The 18,663-nt window shown below is 37.4% G+C and overlaps 1 protein-coding gene and 2 pseudogenes across 1 annotated transcript; 2 read left to right on the forward strand and 1 right to left on the reverse strand.

Moving 5' to 3' along the window:
• The first annotated feature begins 1,669 nt into the window (after positions 1–1,669).
• On the forward strand, positions 1,670–2,983 carry LOC131255353 (aquaporin PIP1-2-like; annotated as a pseudogene).
• A 3,185-nt stretch (positions 2,984–6,168) lies between these two features.
• Positions 6,169–7,213, forward strand: LOC131256038 (probable aquaporin PIP1-4; annotated as a pseudogene).
• Positions 7,214–12,866: 5,653 nt separating this feature from the next.
• LOC131256031 (disease resistance protein RPP8-like) lies at positions 12,867–15,907 on the reverse strand. The gene has a single exon (XM_058257029.1). The coding sequence runs from the start codon at positions 15,802–15,804 to the stop codon at positions 13,102–13,104; it is 2,703 nt and encodes a 900-aa protein (XP_058113012.1). The 5' UTR covers positions 15,805–15,907; the 3' UTR covers positions 12,867–13,101.
• Positions 15,908–18,663: the final 2,756 nt, after the last annotated feature.

The raw sequence follows: 18,663 nt of genomic DNA on the forward strand, positions 1-18,663 counted from the left end.
GATGAAGGGAAAATACAAATATCATCTTGATCCAAAACTTTTATAGCTACTAAGAAGTTTTCAAGGGTAGGCATTCAATCCCCACCGTTTTTGGTGGTGTGTTTCACTTGGGCTTTGGATCTACCTCATTTATTTTTTCGTTTGGCTCTGTATTTTAATTTGATATTAAAAAAGAAAAAAAGAAAAAAAAAAGGATAACATGGATATAACACATACATCATGGTGCGGTGTCCATCCATCCTTAATGGATGCATTTTGAGAATGGGACATAATATATTTAGAAAGTATGGCCACCTGTATAAATTCTAGACAGTTTTAATGATAGGCGTTTCTATTCTATCTACTCCATGAAGGAGCATGCATGATGGAATTAATGAACACTCTCCGAGAGTGTTTGAAATGGGCGCGGATTAGATACTGACAAGGTCAGTATCCAAATGACGTCACCAAGCTCTGTGGACCCCACCATGATGAATGTGTTATATCCATACCGTCCATCCATTTGTAGAGAACGTTATATGGCATGATAAAAATAAAGAGATAGATCTAAAGTTCATGTGGACCTCACCATAGAAAACAGTGGGGACAGTGACATCCACCGTTCAAAACTTCTCAGGGGCCACAAAAGTTTCGGAACAAGCTTATAATTTTTTTTTTCACTTCATCTATGTCTATGTTAACTTATGAATAGGTTGGATCTAAAAAAAATACATCATGGTGGGCCCTATAAATGTTTCAACAGTGGGTGTGACTAATCCCACGGTTTTCTGTGGTGGGTCCACTTGAACTTTAAATCTATTTCATTCTTGTGCTAATGCCATAAAATGATCTCTAAAAATGGTTGGACGGTATGGATACAACACATGCATCATGGTGGGGCCCACAAATCCTGGTGACGTCACTTCAGTAGCGATTTGGCTACTGACATTGTCAGTATCTAATCCGCGCCCGTTTGAAATTGTCTCTCATTGCTGTTTCATAACCTTAAGTAGACAGTCACCACACCGAATTTAAAGAGTATTTAGGCAGATTTTACATGTCCTATGAAGAGGTCCGCCTGTGTGACTAGGCCTAACATGGGATGGTGCAGCTGATGAGCGAGGTGGACCCCATCCATATGAACTCTTCCGTTTATGGAGTGTCCGTTCGTTCGTATGATGTGATCTTCCGACACATGTCGTTTAGATAGGGACTGGTTATATAATCGCCAGCTGATGAACGAGGTGGACCCATCTACATGAACTCTTCCGTTCACGTAGCGTCCGTTCATTTGTATGATGTGGTCTTCCGACACGTGTCGTTTTGATAGGGAATGGTCATATAATCCGCTGCTTACGCTGGTTAGACGAGTTTTCCATCTCGAAAGGAAAGGGAGGTATTAACCAAGACAGAGGGTCCAGCAGATGTAGCACGGTCGAATCAGCAAGATAAGATGCTAGGTGTTTGTGAAAATGCCGCAATGAACCAGCACGATCAACTTCAGGTTGTATGTGATAATGCAGCTGTGAATCCTAAGATAGGCAGCTAATTGTTCACGTTGTACACGGTATTTTTGGATCTGATATCTAACATTTCATTCTTTGAAAATAACAATTTTCGTTCCAACAAAATATAAATCATTATTCAAACACTAAATTCAAAGTTCCCCACATTCTCTCTGCACATAACAATGGAGAAGATCAAACCACGAAAGAAGCAAATTCAAACTGCCACCACTGACTTCAAGATACCGATCCGGTCATCACATGCAAGTATTTTCTGCTTGGCAAGATTTTGCAAATTGAATAATATCGTTATACACTGAAAAAACATGATATAAGTCATCTAATTATATTTATCCTTGTGTAATCCATCTTTTTCTTTATTATCTAAACAACAAAAATCACAAATGTCGAAGGAAAACTGTTTTCCTTTCCCATTGTTTGGAATGGAATCCTTGGGATCCAGACATGGCCTTAGTATGCCACACTGCTTTCAGAAGCAGAGAGTCAAATCATTGGTATTGACCGCCTGTTAGGTTCATCTCATATTTATAGGCCACCTTCACAAATTCATTTCAATTAAAGAATATTAACCTTCCAAAATTATCATATCTATTTATATTGTCAATTTACGGAGCCACCAAAGGAAATAGCTTTAGTCATGAGAAGGTGGGAGCAAACAAGTTCTCACAGAGGCAACCTACAGGGATAGCAGCACAGAGCCAAGACAAGGTCTACAAGGAGCCACCACCAGCGCCCTTGTTTGAGCCTGGTGAGTTCAATTCATGGTCATTTTGGATGGCTGGGATTGCAGATTTCATGGCTACCTTCCTATTCCTTTGCATCACCATCCTTACTGCTATGGGTGTCAAAAGGACACCTACCATGTGTGCCAGTGTGGGTATATTCAGGGGATTGCATGGGCCTTTGGTGGCCTGATCTTTGCCTTGGTCTATTGTACGTCTGGGATTTCAGGTGAACACCAAAACCCAGCTTTGACCTATGGGCTGTTGCTGGCTAGGAAACTGTCCCTGACAAGGGCTGTTTCTACATGGTGATGCTTGGGGCCAATTTGTGGGGCTGGTGTGGTCAAAATGTTCCAAAAGGGCCATTTTTTGTTATCTTTATTTGATTTTGATTTTTTTGATTTTTGATTATTATTATTATTATTATTTTTCGATGTTGTGAGGCATGGATACAACAATGGAGGTTTGGGTGCTGAGATTGTGGGCACCTTTGTGCTTCCGTACAGTCTTCTCTGCCATTGATGCCAAAGCAAATGCCAGATATCCTGATGTGACTATCCTTGTAACTCTTCCAATTGGGTTTTAGTGTTCCTAGTGCACTTGACCACCATCGCCATCACTGGAACTGGTATCGACCCAGCCAGGAACCTTGGAGCTGCCATCATCATGCGTGGGATGGCCCTTGGATATTCTTGGTGGGCCCATTCATTGGAGCAGCACTTGCAGCAGTGTACCATTAGATTGTGATAAGGGCAATCCCATTTATGAATATGAAATGTTGAGTTGATATTGATGATGATTATGTGTGTAAACTAAGAAGGTTGTGCTGTCTAGTTTGCTGAAATAAAAAGAAGTTATATTCATATGACCAAAACAATTCATTGGAGACATGATAGCTAATGCAGCTCAGTGGACTATTAGACCTTTGTTACAGAGGTTTGTTTTTATATGTGGCACAGATGGGATGGAAAAGTTCATCTATGTAAGCATGAGTGCTGTCCCATGTGAAGTGAGACAAACCAATTTGATGGTCTAAACTGTTGAGAAGACCTCTGATGTGTAAATGCACCAGGCATACTATGGGTGGTGGAGAATGACATTGGGAACTCCATAAATTGATTGAATCGATTACTATTACTGAATCTCAGAAAAGATACTGAGGAGAAGGTTGGTTTCAAGCTCCAATTCAAACAGGAATACACCATGCTAATGTGCCTTGGAATTGAGTCTACTAAAGTTGGCCTCTTTCTCTTACTCGTTGGAGTAAAATGGGTTCCTTTGTCATTTGTTTCCTTGCCTCTTTGATGCAAAACAATCAGATCATAGTAAAGTACTGAATTTTATTGATAGATTGAAGAAAATATTATATAATAAGGGGAATATCAACCTGACTTCCACGGAAAGCAAACGAAGTAAACATCAATATCTAATATTTGGTAATCCATGAAAACATATAATCTAATATACCATGACAAGAAGTCACATAAAACACCCAACCGGCCCATATTGTCCCCCTAAGCAGATGGCATGTGGGAGTAGCACTTTGTCAGGGGTCGAATGGGCTTTAGTGGTTTAGGGAAGAGTTACATTGAAAGTGTTTTTTGTTTGGAAGCATACAGATAACATTCTATCCATATATAAGATGCCCAATAGATGTCCAATGTGCAGTGAAGCAGAGGAGAATTGCTCATGGTTACTGATTCATTGTAACGATGCATATCAAGTGTGGACAGCAATTTTCAGAAAATTTGGAGTCACTCAGATGACAGTGTTGGAGCTTTCTGCAGGTTGGATAGGATCGAAGTGGAAGATAGTGGAAAGAGAGAAATGCTTGTATTTTCAAAGGAAAGAGTTCTCCTCTGGGATATTGCACAGAATTTTCAACCTGATGGTGGAATAGACCTCATTTGATAATCGGGGCAAAGGGAATCCAGTGGAATCAGTTTTAGGTGAGCTGGGAAGTGATCTTATGGGAAAGCGAAGGGCAGTGACACAAGGAAGGGATTATAAGATAAAGTTGGGATAGTGTGAAATTTTTGTACAATGCTGTTGCTAGGTTCTCAGTTTTTCCTTGTGCCATGCGTATGTATAGTTCTTCATTTAGCTTCCATGAGTTTGTAATTATTTGCATCTTTTGAGTGATAAAAACACCCATTCATTGAAAAGAAAGGAGACGATGCGTGTGAATAGTGGGTCCTATCCTTTCCACCAATTAGAGACCAAGGATCAATTCATTTGTGCTCCCATGTGCTACCAAACAGCACGTTTAGATCCAAAAGACCTAAGATGAGGGGTCCTCTAGCTGATGGAAGGATTTTAGTGGGCGGACATATCATATGCATGCATGCATATCATAACATATTTCAGCTGGAGATGAAATTGAAGAAGAATTGAAGGGTGAGATATGCACGAATCACTTGGTTAATATAAAGAAAACCATCCTTCCTATCCTTTATTGATGCGTGAGGGTGCATGTCAGATCTTAAACCAGTCCATTCCTTCATCCATTTGTACCCTTGTTTTGAATTCTTCAGGCATATTGCCAACTGCAGTTCTTGGAGGGTCATGACATGTTGCAGCAGATCAGGAAGCATATTCGATTAAGAGCAATCGCCAATCTCTTAACATCTATGTTTCGGCATTTCTCCTTCCTCCACTCCCCACTCTAATTCAAGAAATCCAATATGTAAAACTTCGAGCAGAGGAAATCCTTCAACTGTGCAAACCATTTCCTTTCTTAATTTCAGAATCTGAAGGGTTTGACAGCCTCTCAACCATTCCCATCAGGTTTTGCTCTAACTTAGAACCTATCAAGCATAGCTCGATGAGGTATGGTGGAAATCATACAGGTATAGTGGTTTCTCTATGTGTGTAAACAAATCCATATTATGTTATATGCTGATGATTTGAAAAAGACAACTGGAATTGGGCATTCACCAACTGGAATTGGGAATTCACACAGCAGTTGCGATTATGTAAGTCAGACCAATTTACAAGTGGAGCAGGATAATGCCTTTTTGTGATCCCCACTTCTTCCCAATTCTCACAAATTGGTTAGTTTCTCCAACCCATCTTCCATCCAGCTTCCACCCTCAACAACTGGTAGAGTCTGGACATTGTTTAAGTGATGATGTGGCATGTGTTTTCTGATTCTGCACAGTGGTGCTTGATCCTGTCTAGTCAAAGATGCCTTATTTGTTCCATCTTCCCATATCATTCTGCAGCCTGTTAATATAAGCAGAGCGTATATCACTAGTCTATACTCAAGACATAGGTACCTAAGGTGGATAAGAGACCCAATTGCATCTAGTAGACCATAGAGCTGTGTGTTTCAGATATCCATCACCCTATGAAATTTGAAACCTCCAGAATGAATTCCAAACTGCTTTTTCCCAAGCATTTCATGCTCTTGGGTGAAGCGCAAGAATGAACAGAGGTGTAAAGATCTACATGTGCGGAAATCATGCTTTTCCTTTCTGCCACCTGAATCATGCTTCTATGAACCAGCTCCTCTAGGTAATCCTCTTCAACATCTTCCATTTCTTCTTCTCCTCTTCTCTGTACCAAGCCTTCTGCTATCCACAGAGAAATCAATTCAACCATGACACTTATGTATGAAATCCATTGAGACAATAGGCCCCACCATGAAGATTGCCCTTCTAAAGTTTAGACAAAACCTACTTCGTATTGGATCTGGCCTGGGGAAGAATTCTTTACGCATGCTGTGGATCCTCTGGATCATCAGCATGTGCTTCCCAAGAGAGCCAACATGAAGGTATGATCAACTGATCGCAACTGTTGATCTTGCGAGTTCCATTCATCTCGACCGAGTCGACTTGCCTGGTTAAATGTTTCACTTTTAAAATTGAAATTCTTGCAACAAAATTTATCAAGGTAACCTCAAGCAAAGCATAGTTTGTTAAGCAGTAATTCATTTTTTTAACACATTTTAATGCTTCAACAGTTTCATATTGTCAATTTACAGAGCCATCAAAGGGATAGCTATAGTCATGTGAAGCTGGGAGCAAACAGGTTTTTAGAGAGGTGGCCCACAGGGACAGCAGCACAGAGCCAAGACCAGGACTACAAGGAGCCACCACCAGCACCCTTGTTTGAGCCTAGTGAGCTCAATCATGATCATTTTGGAGGGCTGGGATTGCAGAGTTCATCTCTACATTCCTATTCCTCTACATCACCATCCTCACTGTCATTGGTGTCAAAAGGACACCTACCATGTTTTCCAGTGTGGGTATTCAGGGGATTGCATGGGCATTTGGTGGCATGATCGTTGCCTTGGTCTATTGTATGACTGGGATTTCAGGTGGACACATAAACACAGTTGTGACGTTTGCGTTGCTGCTTTCTTTTCTCATTCCTTTTCCTTTCATTTTATTTTCCTTTCTTTTTTAATGGAACGTGGAAGCACTCACCTGAAATTTGTTGACCGGAACAACCATTCTGGCGAGTACCAACAAAACAGCAGCAACCCTATGGTGGCCAGGAAGATCTCCCTAATAAGGGTTGTTTTCTACGTAGTGATGCAGTGGTTGGGGGCAATCTGTGGGGCTGGTGCGGTGAAAGGATTCTAAAAGGGCCCTTACCAGATGTTGGGTGGGGGAGCCAATGTTGCGAAGCATGGCTACACTGAGGGAGATGGTTTGTGTGTTGAGATTGTGGGCACCTTTGTTCTTGTCTACACTGTCTTCTCTGCAACTGATGCAAAGAGAAATGCCAGAGATTCTCATGTGCATATCCTTGCACCTCCCCCAATTGAGTTAGTTGTGTTGTTATTGCACTGGACACCCTCCCATCATTGGAAGCAGCATCAACACAGCCAGGAGCCTTTGAGCTGCCATCATCTACAAAAAGGACCATGCGTGGGATGACCATTGGATATTCTAGGTAGGCCCATTCATTGGGGCAGCTCTTGCAGCATTGTACCATCAATTTGTGTTAAGGTCAATCCCATTCAAGGCCAGGGCTTAGATTCTCTACAACATCACTCTCTTATCTCCAGTTTTCTTTCTTTGTCATTTTCCTTGTGCAATCCTGTATGTGTAATGACCCAAGATTTTGGTACACGTGCGTACACATACATGTATGTACAATTGCCTTCATTGGAGTATACACACATAAATCCATGCATACATCTATGCATCCATGCACGCATGCATCTATCGGCTCATGCAAATTGTGACCGTTGATATGTGTGATCGTTTTGTTTAGTGCGAACTATTAATTAATGTCATTAATGATTACATGATTTTGGTAGAATATATATAAGTTTATTTATAATGCACTCTCTCAACTCATATACTTAAGACCACGTGTTTAATTATTAACTAATCCAAATCTAGCCAACATCAACTATTGACTGTGCACTGAGATTAAACTGATCTTAACCACTAGATTGTTGTTAAAAAATAAAATAAAAATCGAGAACAACCCATTTTTTGTGGGAACCAACCCCACCGTCCGCTTGTGTGTGGCCCACCTGAGTTTTGGATCAGCCTCATTTTTTACCTTATATCCTCTCATGGCCAGGCCGAGATGATGGACGGAGTAGATTTATATCATCGTTAGTGGGACCCACCATATCTTTTAAAAAATAATAAAATAAAAATAAAAATTTTATCTTCCGCCGCCGCCTAACCCACCTTCTCCATTCTTCATTCATTTTCGTACGATAATGGGCACCAAACCCTCCCATGAAACGAAACTGCCCACATCCCCACTCTTCCGCCTCATTCCTCACATCTATTAAAAAGGAAGGAAAGATATAAATAAAGATTCAATCATATCGAAAGGAGAGAGTGGGAGAGAGAAAACTCTGTAGAGAGAGAGAGAGAGAGAGAGAGAGACAGACTAGAGCAGGGCGGGATTATTAAATTTTTGAGGTAGGTAATCTTATCCTGAAGTTTATCATTTTCAGTTAATTATGATGATTATTTATTACAAAATTTTAATAGGAATATTATTTTCAGTTAATTATTATGTGGGTAATCCTACTCATTTATGAATTTTCTATTTTTATATATTTCTATGAATTAAAATTTGAAATAAATTTCTTATAAATAGAATTATTAAATTCATTTATACATGATGTTTATATTTTTGAATTTAATATTAATTTAATTTTATTAATTCATAAAGTTCAATTTTATTCTAACATCAAATCTAAAATTTAGTTTTAGGTATATTAAATTAAATTCACTAAATTTAGACTTTACTTCTAAGTTAGAATATCTAATTTAAGTTTGTTTGATTAGAGTAAATATTAATTGCTTTATTTCTGTCCTTTTGAAAAGAGAGAAAAAAATATACAGAATAAAATATATAATTTATCAAAGTTTATATTTTAATTTATTAATTCTTAATTTTTTTGTTAAGATTAAAAATTAAATATAAATTATTCCTAAATTGTTTTAAAATTAATTAATATGAAAGTAAATTATTAAAAATAGATTAAATTCAAATTAATTTATGAATTTATTTAAATTAGTAAATTTGAATTACTTTTAAAATATTTTTAATTAATGAGTATGCTAGTTATTAAATTTAATCGTGTAATTAATAAATTATATATATATATATATATATATATATATATATATATATATATATATATATATATATATATATATAAATTTTTTTTATAAGGATAAAAAAATCTTATAGCCAACAATCATAGTCTCTAATTCATAATTGTTATGAACTAATACAAGATGAACTCATTTTTAAGTGTCTAGGGAACAAGCAGTATCGAAAGTTCAAATTAATAACTTTCTTTAACTGATTAAATATAGATATAAAAATAAATAATACTAAAATTCTGAATTTAGATTTAAAATAATTAGATTAAAATTTTTTAAGATAGATTAACTTAAATTATTAAATAATAATTTCATTACATTATTAATGTTATATTATAGAAATCAGTGTAATATTTTGTTTCTGTAAAAATTAAAATTAAAATTTTAATTCTAAAATTTTAAAGAGTTAATTAATTTAAATTTAAATGAACTTAAGTTTAAGAAATTTTTTCAAAATTTTGGAATCGAAACTAAATTGATTAGATTTCTATATTTTGAAATTTTAGCGATTAATGTATATTTAAAACTTTATTAAATTAAAATTTTAATAAAGTACATTATTAGATTTTTAACTTAAAGAAAAAACTTTTCCTTATAGTTTAAAATTTTTGTTTAAATTAAAATTTAGATAATTTATCGATTAAACCTAAATAAACATTGTTAATGAATTATCAAAGAGAAATAAAAATTGGTTATAAAATAATCAATTTATTTCAATATATATATATATATATATATATATATATATATATATATATATATATATATATATATATATATATATATATATATTTTTTGTTAAGTTTATGTGATAAATAAAATAAAAATTTTAATTTTAGAATTTAGTGAATAAAAATAATAAATATTTTTATGCTAATATTTAACATTATTTAAGTGTAAAAAAAATTGATTTAATTAAAGTTAGAATTTAAATAAAATTTCTTGTACATTATTTCATAGTAATTCTTAAATTAAATAATAGTAAAAATAATTTTTATTTAAGTATTTGAATTATTAAAGTTTTAACAAAATAATAACTAGAATTATTAATTAGAAATAAAAATTTATATTATTGATATTTTCGATTGTGAAACAATGATTCATCTTACATACCATATCAGTCCAACAACATGAACAATAGAAAACCTTGATTGAACAATTATGGTAAAACAGATTAACCTGAAATCTAAATCATTTATCAAATATACCACTTAGGTGTTATTTTCTTTGGGTAGATGGTATCTCAAAACTCAACTTCTTACGCATCCAGCGAGTGTAGATAGCAAATTAATGCTATGTGTTGCATCAGCGGGAGAAACTCGTTGAGAGCGTAAGCATGGGTCAGGTCTAGCATGCGACACTAAGTAGGTCGTGGGCATATGGTGTAGTCCAGAAATCGATGGTCCAAAAATCAGGTGGGTGATTTTCCTCCATTTCTGAACTTTCTAATTTTATTTATTTTTAATTTTTTTTTGACATAATGACTTTAAATTAATATTGTCAAATTCCTTTATACCTAATATCTACTTTTCTAAATTTTAGCATTTACTGAATCTGATTAACTTATAGAGTTAGGTTTTAATCTAACTTTTATTTCTAAAATCAGGTGTTAAGAATTAGACTTTAAATTTGCGTTAAAGTAATTGATTTAAATTAATTGCTTTAAAATAATATTAATTAATTTGATTCTAATTTTTGATTTTTTTTTAAAAAAAAGCAAAGAAAATAGCTTGATGTTTCAGTAAATTTTAGGAATTGAATTTTTACGGCATCGAATTTTTGCACATTTTGTATAGAACTTGCATTGTTGTATGGGGATTTAAACAATTAAATTATTTCGCTACTGATTTTGGAATAATTCATGACATGCATTCATCTCTACTAATTACAAAATTATGGAAAAAGAAAGAAAAATGGGAAAATGATTGTGATATTAGCAAGTAGGGCAATCATGTCCCTTGGGTGAAAAACCCTAAAGCTAGTAAGTAGGGCAATCATGTCTCTTGGGTGAGAGACCCTAAAGCTAGCAAGTAGGGCAATTGTGTCCCTTGGGTGAAAGACCTTAGAACCCGTTAGATCCTTCAGAGTCTTTTTTGTGTACAGTGTATGAGTACAATTATGTGCGCGGACATATGTCAAAGGTACAACCGGAGCAGTAGTCTGACCAGCTAACGTATAAATGGGTCTCTCACCACGAAGTACCAGTGTGTGGGCGTTAATGCTCGTGACCATACACCTAGGTACGGTATTGTAAGATGTGATGATTATTTAATTTTATTATTGAATTCATGATAGTGTAGCATTCGGTGCGTCTTTATGATTCCAGCATCGCATTCATGTCATTTTTAACATTCAATATTTTGAATTATGTTTCGAATTTTAAGAAAGTACTTTATTATTTATTTGTTTGATATAAATTTAGAAATTTCAAATTTGGTTGGATAAGATCCTACGAGCAATTGTGCTCATACCCAAAATAACAGTGTCTCAGGGCATCAGAGTTTAGTCAAGAGCAAAGTGGAATGAAGATCCAATCATCAATTTACTTATCTTTTATTTGTACTGATGGAAAAAAAAAAGTATAATAAGAATTTAGAAGTGAGTTTAGGCCATAATAATTAAATATTGTATTTGATGAATGTTGTTATTGTAATGAGATTAATTAAGTGTGGTTCTGAATGTTTAATTTTAAATCATGACCTGGGATTTAGAGTTGGGTCTGGCCAACTCGGGTACCAAATTTCCGTGCGTGACAGTGTGTGTGTTTGGTTCTTATGTTATCCTTTTAGATGGATGACATGAGGAGAGCATTATGAAGATGAATTGTGGTATTGATATCGATGATGATTGTAAGGTTATGCTGTCTAGTTTGCTGCCAAAAGAAAAAGAAAAAAAGAGATGTAGTCATGTGACCAAAACGGTTCCTTGGAGTATGATGTCTAATGCAAACTCACTGGAATATTGGACCTTTGCTCCAAAGGTTTGTTTTTATATGGCATAAATGGGATGGAAAAGTTCATCTATGATGTGTGTATCTTCTCACGATGTTCCAAGTAAAGTTGAACAAACTAATTGGACATTCTAAAGTGATTAACTAACCGCGGACATGTTTGGTTTCAAACTCCATAAATGGATTGAATCAGTTACTATTCCTGAATCTCGAAAAAGATCCTAGGTTTCGAACAACGTGCTAATGTGCTTTAGAACTTATTCTTCTGAAGTTGGTCTATTTCCCTTTTTCGGTCCATTTCCCTTACTCATTTGGATGAGTAGGCTCCTTTGTCATTCGTTTCCTTGCATCTTTGGTGCACAATGATCAGATCACACTGAATTTTATCAATAGATTGAAGAAAAAATTACATAAAAGAGGGGGACATCAACCTGACCTACACAAAAGGAAACCCACGTAAACATCAATATCTAATATTTGATAATCCATGAATTCATGCAATCTAAACATACAATGAAAAGTAGTTACATCAAACGCCATATAAATAGTTGTTTGATGGAATTTGCATGAAACATAAGAATGCTGTATGAGAACGTTGTTCAACGACCTTCACACACTCTCTACTAACAACTTAAAAAAAAGTCTTATGAAAATCATGACAGAAGTAAATTGACCAATCATCACCAACTTATGACACAAATCCACTAATCACGTGCCAACATTTTATGCATGGCAACATCGATCCATATGTCAAATATATATTAGTGGGAAGAAAGATACTAGTCATCCAAACTTTTATTGGAGAAAGGTGGGAGCACAGGACCTGTTACTTTGTTGAAATGATGATTAAAAAAAAAGTACAAGATTTCAAACAGGCACCACAGAAGGCCAAAGGCCTCACCTAAACATATTCAGCCTTTATTACATCTATAACACAGATTAGCCAACAAATACAAGAGGACATTTTCATAAAAAGCCTAAATTTTACAAGAAAAGTAGATAGCTTACATATTTACACCCCATGAAATTGAAATATGAGAACAGAGTTTTGGACTTGTAGGAATCAATATCATCTATGGAGACCGTCCACAGGAGTACTGTCCAGTCTTCTCCACTGTAAAAATCATAGCAATCAAATGAGAGTAAGCTTTCTTGACTAAACCTATATTCTATGAGCAATCCTGTACCTACTTTCTCCATGAAACTAAATGGACAGTTTGGATCATCCAGTACAGAAGATGAGTGGACTGAACCTAACGGATGGTCTAGATAGATGAAATGGATGCGAACAAGTCCAAAGCAAATTACCTACATGTAAAGATTCCCATACACTACGGGTAGATGGTGAGCGCGGGTACGTGTCGGATCTTAAACCAGTCCTCTCCATCGTCTTTTCGCACCCTTTCTCTGAATTCTTCCGGCAAGAGTGATAACTGCAAATCTTGAAGAGTGGTGATATGTCGCAATCCATCAGGAAGCATCTTCAATTTTATGCAATTCCTGATCTCTAAACGTCTAAGATTCCGCATCGCTCCTTCCTCCACTCTCCACTCCTCTAATTCATCCAATTCGTAAATATACAAATAGTCGAGCAGTGGAAACCCTCCTACAGAGCAAACCATTTCCTTTCCTATGTAAGATCTTGAGAATAAAGAGAGTTTCCGAAGGTTCGGCAGCATCTCCAGCGTTCCAATTAGGTCTTGCTCTAATTGGGACCCCCTCAAGAATAGCTCTGTGAGGTTAGGTGGGAACTCATGCACGTCCGGTAATTTCTCAAAGGGTCCGTCCAAATTCATGTGAAATAGATGGTGATGATTTGAGAAGGATGAAAACGTTGGAATCGCGCAATTAGGACTTGCCCCTAGCAGCAATGATCTGAGGCTTGCCAGTTTAAGAATGGAACGGGACAATGCCATTTTGAGATCTCCATTTATTCCCAATTCTCTCAAATTAGTTAGTTTCTCCAATCCATCTTCTATCCAGCTGCCCTCCTTTACAAATTTTAGAGTCTGGAGATTGCTTAAGCGATGGATTTGCATGACGTTGCTGATTTGACAGGGAAGTCCTGCCGTAGTGAATAGATACAGGTGCCTTATCTGTTCCATCTTCCAAATATCATCCGGTAGCATGTTGACATTTGTTAACTGCAGATCGAGAGTCTGTAAATTGGAGAGGCGAGTTATGGTGGATGGTAGCCTTCCTAACCAGGTACAACTGAGATTTAGGTACCTCAAGTGGATTAGATACCCTATTTCATCAGGGAGACTAGAGATGCGTACACAACGGAGATCCATCACCCTGAGCAATTTGAAAGCTCCCCAGATGATTTTCAACTGCGGTTTCTCCAGCATTTGATTCTCATTACTGAAGCGCAACAAAGAGCGGAGTTGTGGAGTGGAGCAGTTAAGAGAGATGGACTTACTGATGTCACCACAAGTAATTGCAAGTCGGCGTGCCTTTGTAGGTAATTCAGGCGCCATGTTCCCATGCACTTCCAGAAATCTCTCCTCCTTCGCTTCTGATATTGAGAGGTCTCGTAGAAGATCATGAATACGGCATGTTTCAACCGTTCCATTGAACCTCCTGTCCGCCACCTGAATCATGCTTCTACTGATGAGCTCATCCAGGTAATCCTCCGCAACATCCTCCATTTCTTCTTCTCCTCTTCTCTGCACGAATCCTTCTGCCATCCACAACTGAATCAATTGGGGGACATAGATTTCAGAATCTTCAGGAAAAGCTCCGAAATAAAGAAAACAGGGCTTCAAGTAATAGGGCATGTCATGGTAACTCAGGGCCAATATGCCTGAGATCCCATCTTCTTTGCTTTCATGTAGCCACCATTCCACACTTTTAAGAACCTTCTCCCACGTATTCACTGACTTCTCTTTTCTTGATAGGACGCCTCCTAATACTGCAATTCCTAGAGGTAAACCTCCACATTTGGCGACCATCTTTCTCCCCAACTCTTCCAGATTTGGAGGGCACGTAGGAGAAAGATTTCCGGGAAGTGCTCTCTTACAGAACAGTGACCAGCTCTCGTTTCCATCCAGCAAACGGAGTTTATGGGGTGTACTCTGTGCGTCTGCATGCCTTGCTACATCTTCATTGCGAGTTGTGAGAAGCACTCTGCTGCCATTTTTCGTATCTGGAAATGCAGAAACCAAACTGTCCCAAACTTGTCTGCTCCATATATCATCGAATGCCACCAGATATCTCTTCCCTTGTAAGTACTGAGAGAGTTCCAGCTGCAAGTCTTCCTCAGGCGTCGTCTCCTTGTCATCTCGTTCGAGGGCTCTAAAGCATTTTATAATGCTCAGTAAAAGCTCTCGGACTAGATATTGTTGAGAGACATACACCCAAGCATGAAAATCGAAACTCTTCTTTACATGGATGTCATTGTAAACTTTCTTTGCGAGAGTAGTCTTACCTATCCCTCCCATACCTGTGATCGAAATCACAGCACGCCGCGTATCTCCTTCAGTCAGCCGCCCCACCAGTGTCTTTGTCTCGTCCTCAAAACCGACCACATCGGCTTCTTCGACAATGGGAGCCCTCTTCTCCCTCCGCAGCTGGCTTTGATTTGAAGAAGATGAAGCTTCTCCACCAACTGATATATTGCCGACGCCGAACTGTGATATGTTCTCCTTGATCTCGCCGACCCTTCTTTCTAGGTTGAGGATCTTCTTTCCAACGTCGTTGATGGCTGGTATGTCTTTGATGCAACTAGCAAAACTAGTTAGGCATCTCATAAATCCAGCACTTGTATCTTCTCGTCGTTTCTGTTCAATGTTAAAGATGTAAGAGTCGATGACATCCTCAGCATCGTAGGCTACGTCTCTTATTTGAGTAACCCAGATCTTGAATCTTTTATTATCTCTGCCAATCCTATCGACATCCTCGAGGAAGGCACGCATCCATTCAAGTTTGGTTCGAAGCGATATGATCTGCTCATCTACTCCGAGTAGCAAATCTGCTTCCTGTGTTACAAAATCGTTCAGTTTTTGTATGGCAAACTGAACAATACTCTCCATTTTTTCTCTCTCTCTTCTTCTTGAGAAGGCTCTTGTCTTCAAAACAAGTCTTTCTGGAACTCTTCTTTAAACAAGGAAGATACCTCCGTTGCAAAAGAAAAGGCTCTCAATAATTTCATCTTTTGCTTTAGCGAAAGCAAAGGCACTCAATTATTTCATCTTTTCCTTTTGAGTGGGGATGATAACAGGGATTTCCTGTTACCCTAACCAATCTTCATTGGTCCACGTCACCACTCATTAAAAAAATTAAAAAAATTACAAAAAGCTTCGGACGCTAAACCATTAACAGGAAATCCCTGTTGACCAGGTAACAGAGGATCCGGACTGTTTGCTTTTAGCTAAAGTAAAAGCAGCGGATCGTTTGTTTCCAGCGTTCAGGGTTTGCGATGCCCTAAAATATAATTGGCCACGTCATTTTCGCTGATGTCAGCATAATACTTTAATAATAAAAAATACGGACGGGGATTGATACTTACGCTACCCGCTTACCGGTAACGAGATTGCTACTGGACTGTGCTACGTGGGCTCTACCATGGTGTATTTATTTATTCTATCGACGCCTTCCATCTATTTTTCAAAATTAATTTATGGCATGAGTCAAAAATTTAGACCGATCCAAATATCAAACGGACCGCATCACAAGAAAATAAAGGTGATTGAACGCCTATTGTAATGTTTATTTTCCATCCACCATGTTGGTTAGGTAACATGGATATGGATGAAGTTAAAGCACAGATATCAGCTTCATTCAAAAGTTTTGTGGCCCCAATAAATTTTTAATAGTGTGCGTTCAATCACTATTGCTTCCTGTGGTGTGGTCCTCAGACCTTATGGATATGCCTAGTTTTTGGTCTCCTTACCTAAAAGGATCTTAAAAGATGGATAGACGGCGTGGATAAAATATATATCATAGTCGATCGCACAGAGCACGGCCCAGTAGCCACCGACTACTAACATCTTCAGGAGGCACGGATGGACGGCATGAATAAAATATACATCATAGTTGATGGCACAGAGAACCGTCAAGTAGCTACCGACTACTAACACCATCGGGAGGCAATCTGCGTCAACGAAATACTGCATCACTAACAGCGTACATTAGTGGAAATCGGATTGCGTGCTGAGTAACTGAGTACCATAGGTGGTGAAATTCCACTACGGCGTTAGTGTGTATGGTGTGTCTGCGTGTGTTAAAAAAAAAAAAAAAAACTGAGTAAACTCTCTTGGGCCCACCATGAATGTATCTGGTCTATCACCACCAACCATAAATTTTTCTGTATTATTTTATGGGTTGAGACCAAAATTTAGGTATACCCAAAGATCAAGTGGACCATACCATTGGAAACAGTTGGAATAATGACTTCCACCGTTGAAACCTTTCTAGGGCCCACAGTGATTTTTATTTCTCATCCAACCTGTTCATAAGATCACACAAACATGGATGAAGGGAAAACACAAATAGAAGATTGATCCAAAACTTTTTTGGCCCGTAAAAATTTTCAACAGTAGATGTTCAATTCACACTGTTTCCTATGGTGTGGTCCACTTGAGTTTTCGATATACTTCACTTTTAGTCCAAAGCCTTCAAATTATCTGTTAAAACGGATGGACAGAATTGATAAAATACATAAATTACGTTGGACCCACAGAGTTTACTCCATATGCAATCCGCTGCCCATTAGCGATTTTGTTGCGCACCAAGCTTTGTGGACCCCACCATGATGCATGTGTCGTATCCATATTGTCCAACCATTTGTAGAGATCATTTCATGGCATAAGAAAAAGAATGGGATAGATTTAAAGTTCAAGGGGACCAATACCAAAGAAAACCCTGTGATCAGTTACACCTACCGTTCAAACATTTATAGGGCCCACCATGATGTAGTTTTTAGATCCAACCTATTCATAAGTTAAAATATACGATCCTGGCGAAAGTGGTATATATATATATATATATATATATATATATATATATATATATATATATATATATATATATATATATATATATATATATATAGAGTCATGCTCCCCTACACACCTATGCACGTGCGCACCTTTGCACACGTGCCATGGGTGTCTAATCTGAACGGTCCATGTGATGCGGAATCCCATAAAACCTTACATGACAAATTTTCACCTTGATCTAATATTCTAATGGGCCATAGAAAAGAGAAATGAAAATCAAGGGAGGAAACTGTTTTCATTTTTCATGGCCCATAAAAGTTTTAGATCAAAGTAAAACTTGGGTTTGGGGGGTTTCAGGAGGTGCTGCTTCACATGAACAGTTCAGATTTTGGATCCACATCACGTATGATGGGTTCTCAAAAAATTTGTACGTTATAGGTACGAACTGGTTCGCAGGTGAGCGTTTCCGTGTGTGTGTGTGTGTGAGCTTGATTCAAAACTTTTGTGGTCCTCCTCAGCCTTGGATTTGCCTCATTCTTAGGATTAGACCTAAATATGGTATGGCAAAATAGATGGACTGTGGATAAAACCCATGCATCTCAGTGGCCCCTCAGAGGCCCTGGCCATGCTGAGCTCGGGACAGAAGGGGTGGGCAATTCACGTTCCCTCAATAAGGTCCATCCAGATAGATGGGAGGATAAAGCCTTTGGAACTACAATGTGGTAGAACTTCATCTCCACAACACTAGTGATAGGGTGAAGTGTCAATTAGAAGTGTCCATCTAATTATCTATAGTTTGGATGAAAATTTGTTTGAAATACAAGAAACATCGAATGATGCTATCCCTATGATCAGTGGGAAGACTCTGTGCGGCCCACCGTGATGTATGTGTTTTATCCACACCATCAGTCCATTTTATCAGCTCAATTTATGGAACAGATGAAAAATAAA

Source organism: Magnolia sinica, chromosome 9 (assembly GCF_029962835.1).
Source record: "Magnolia sinica isolate HGM2019 chromosome 9, MsV1, whole genome shotgun sequence".
NCBI classification, from domain to species: Eukaryota; Viridiplantae; Streptophyta; class Magnoliopsida; order Magnoliales; family Magnoliaceae; genus Magnolia; species Magnolia sinica.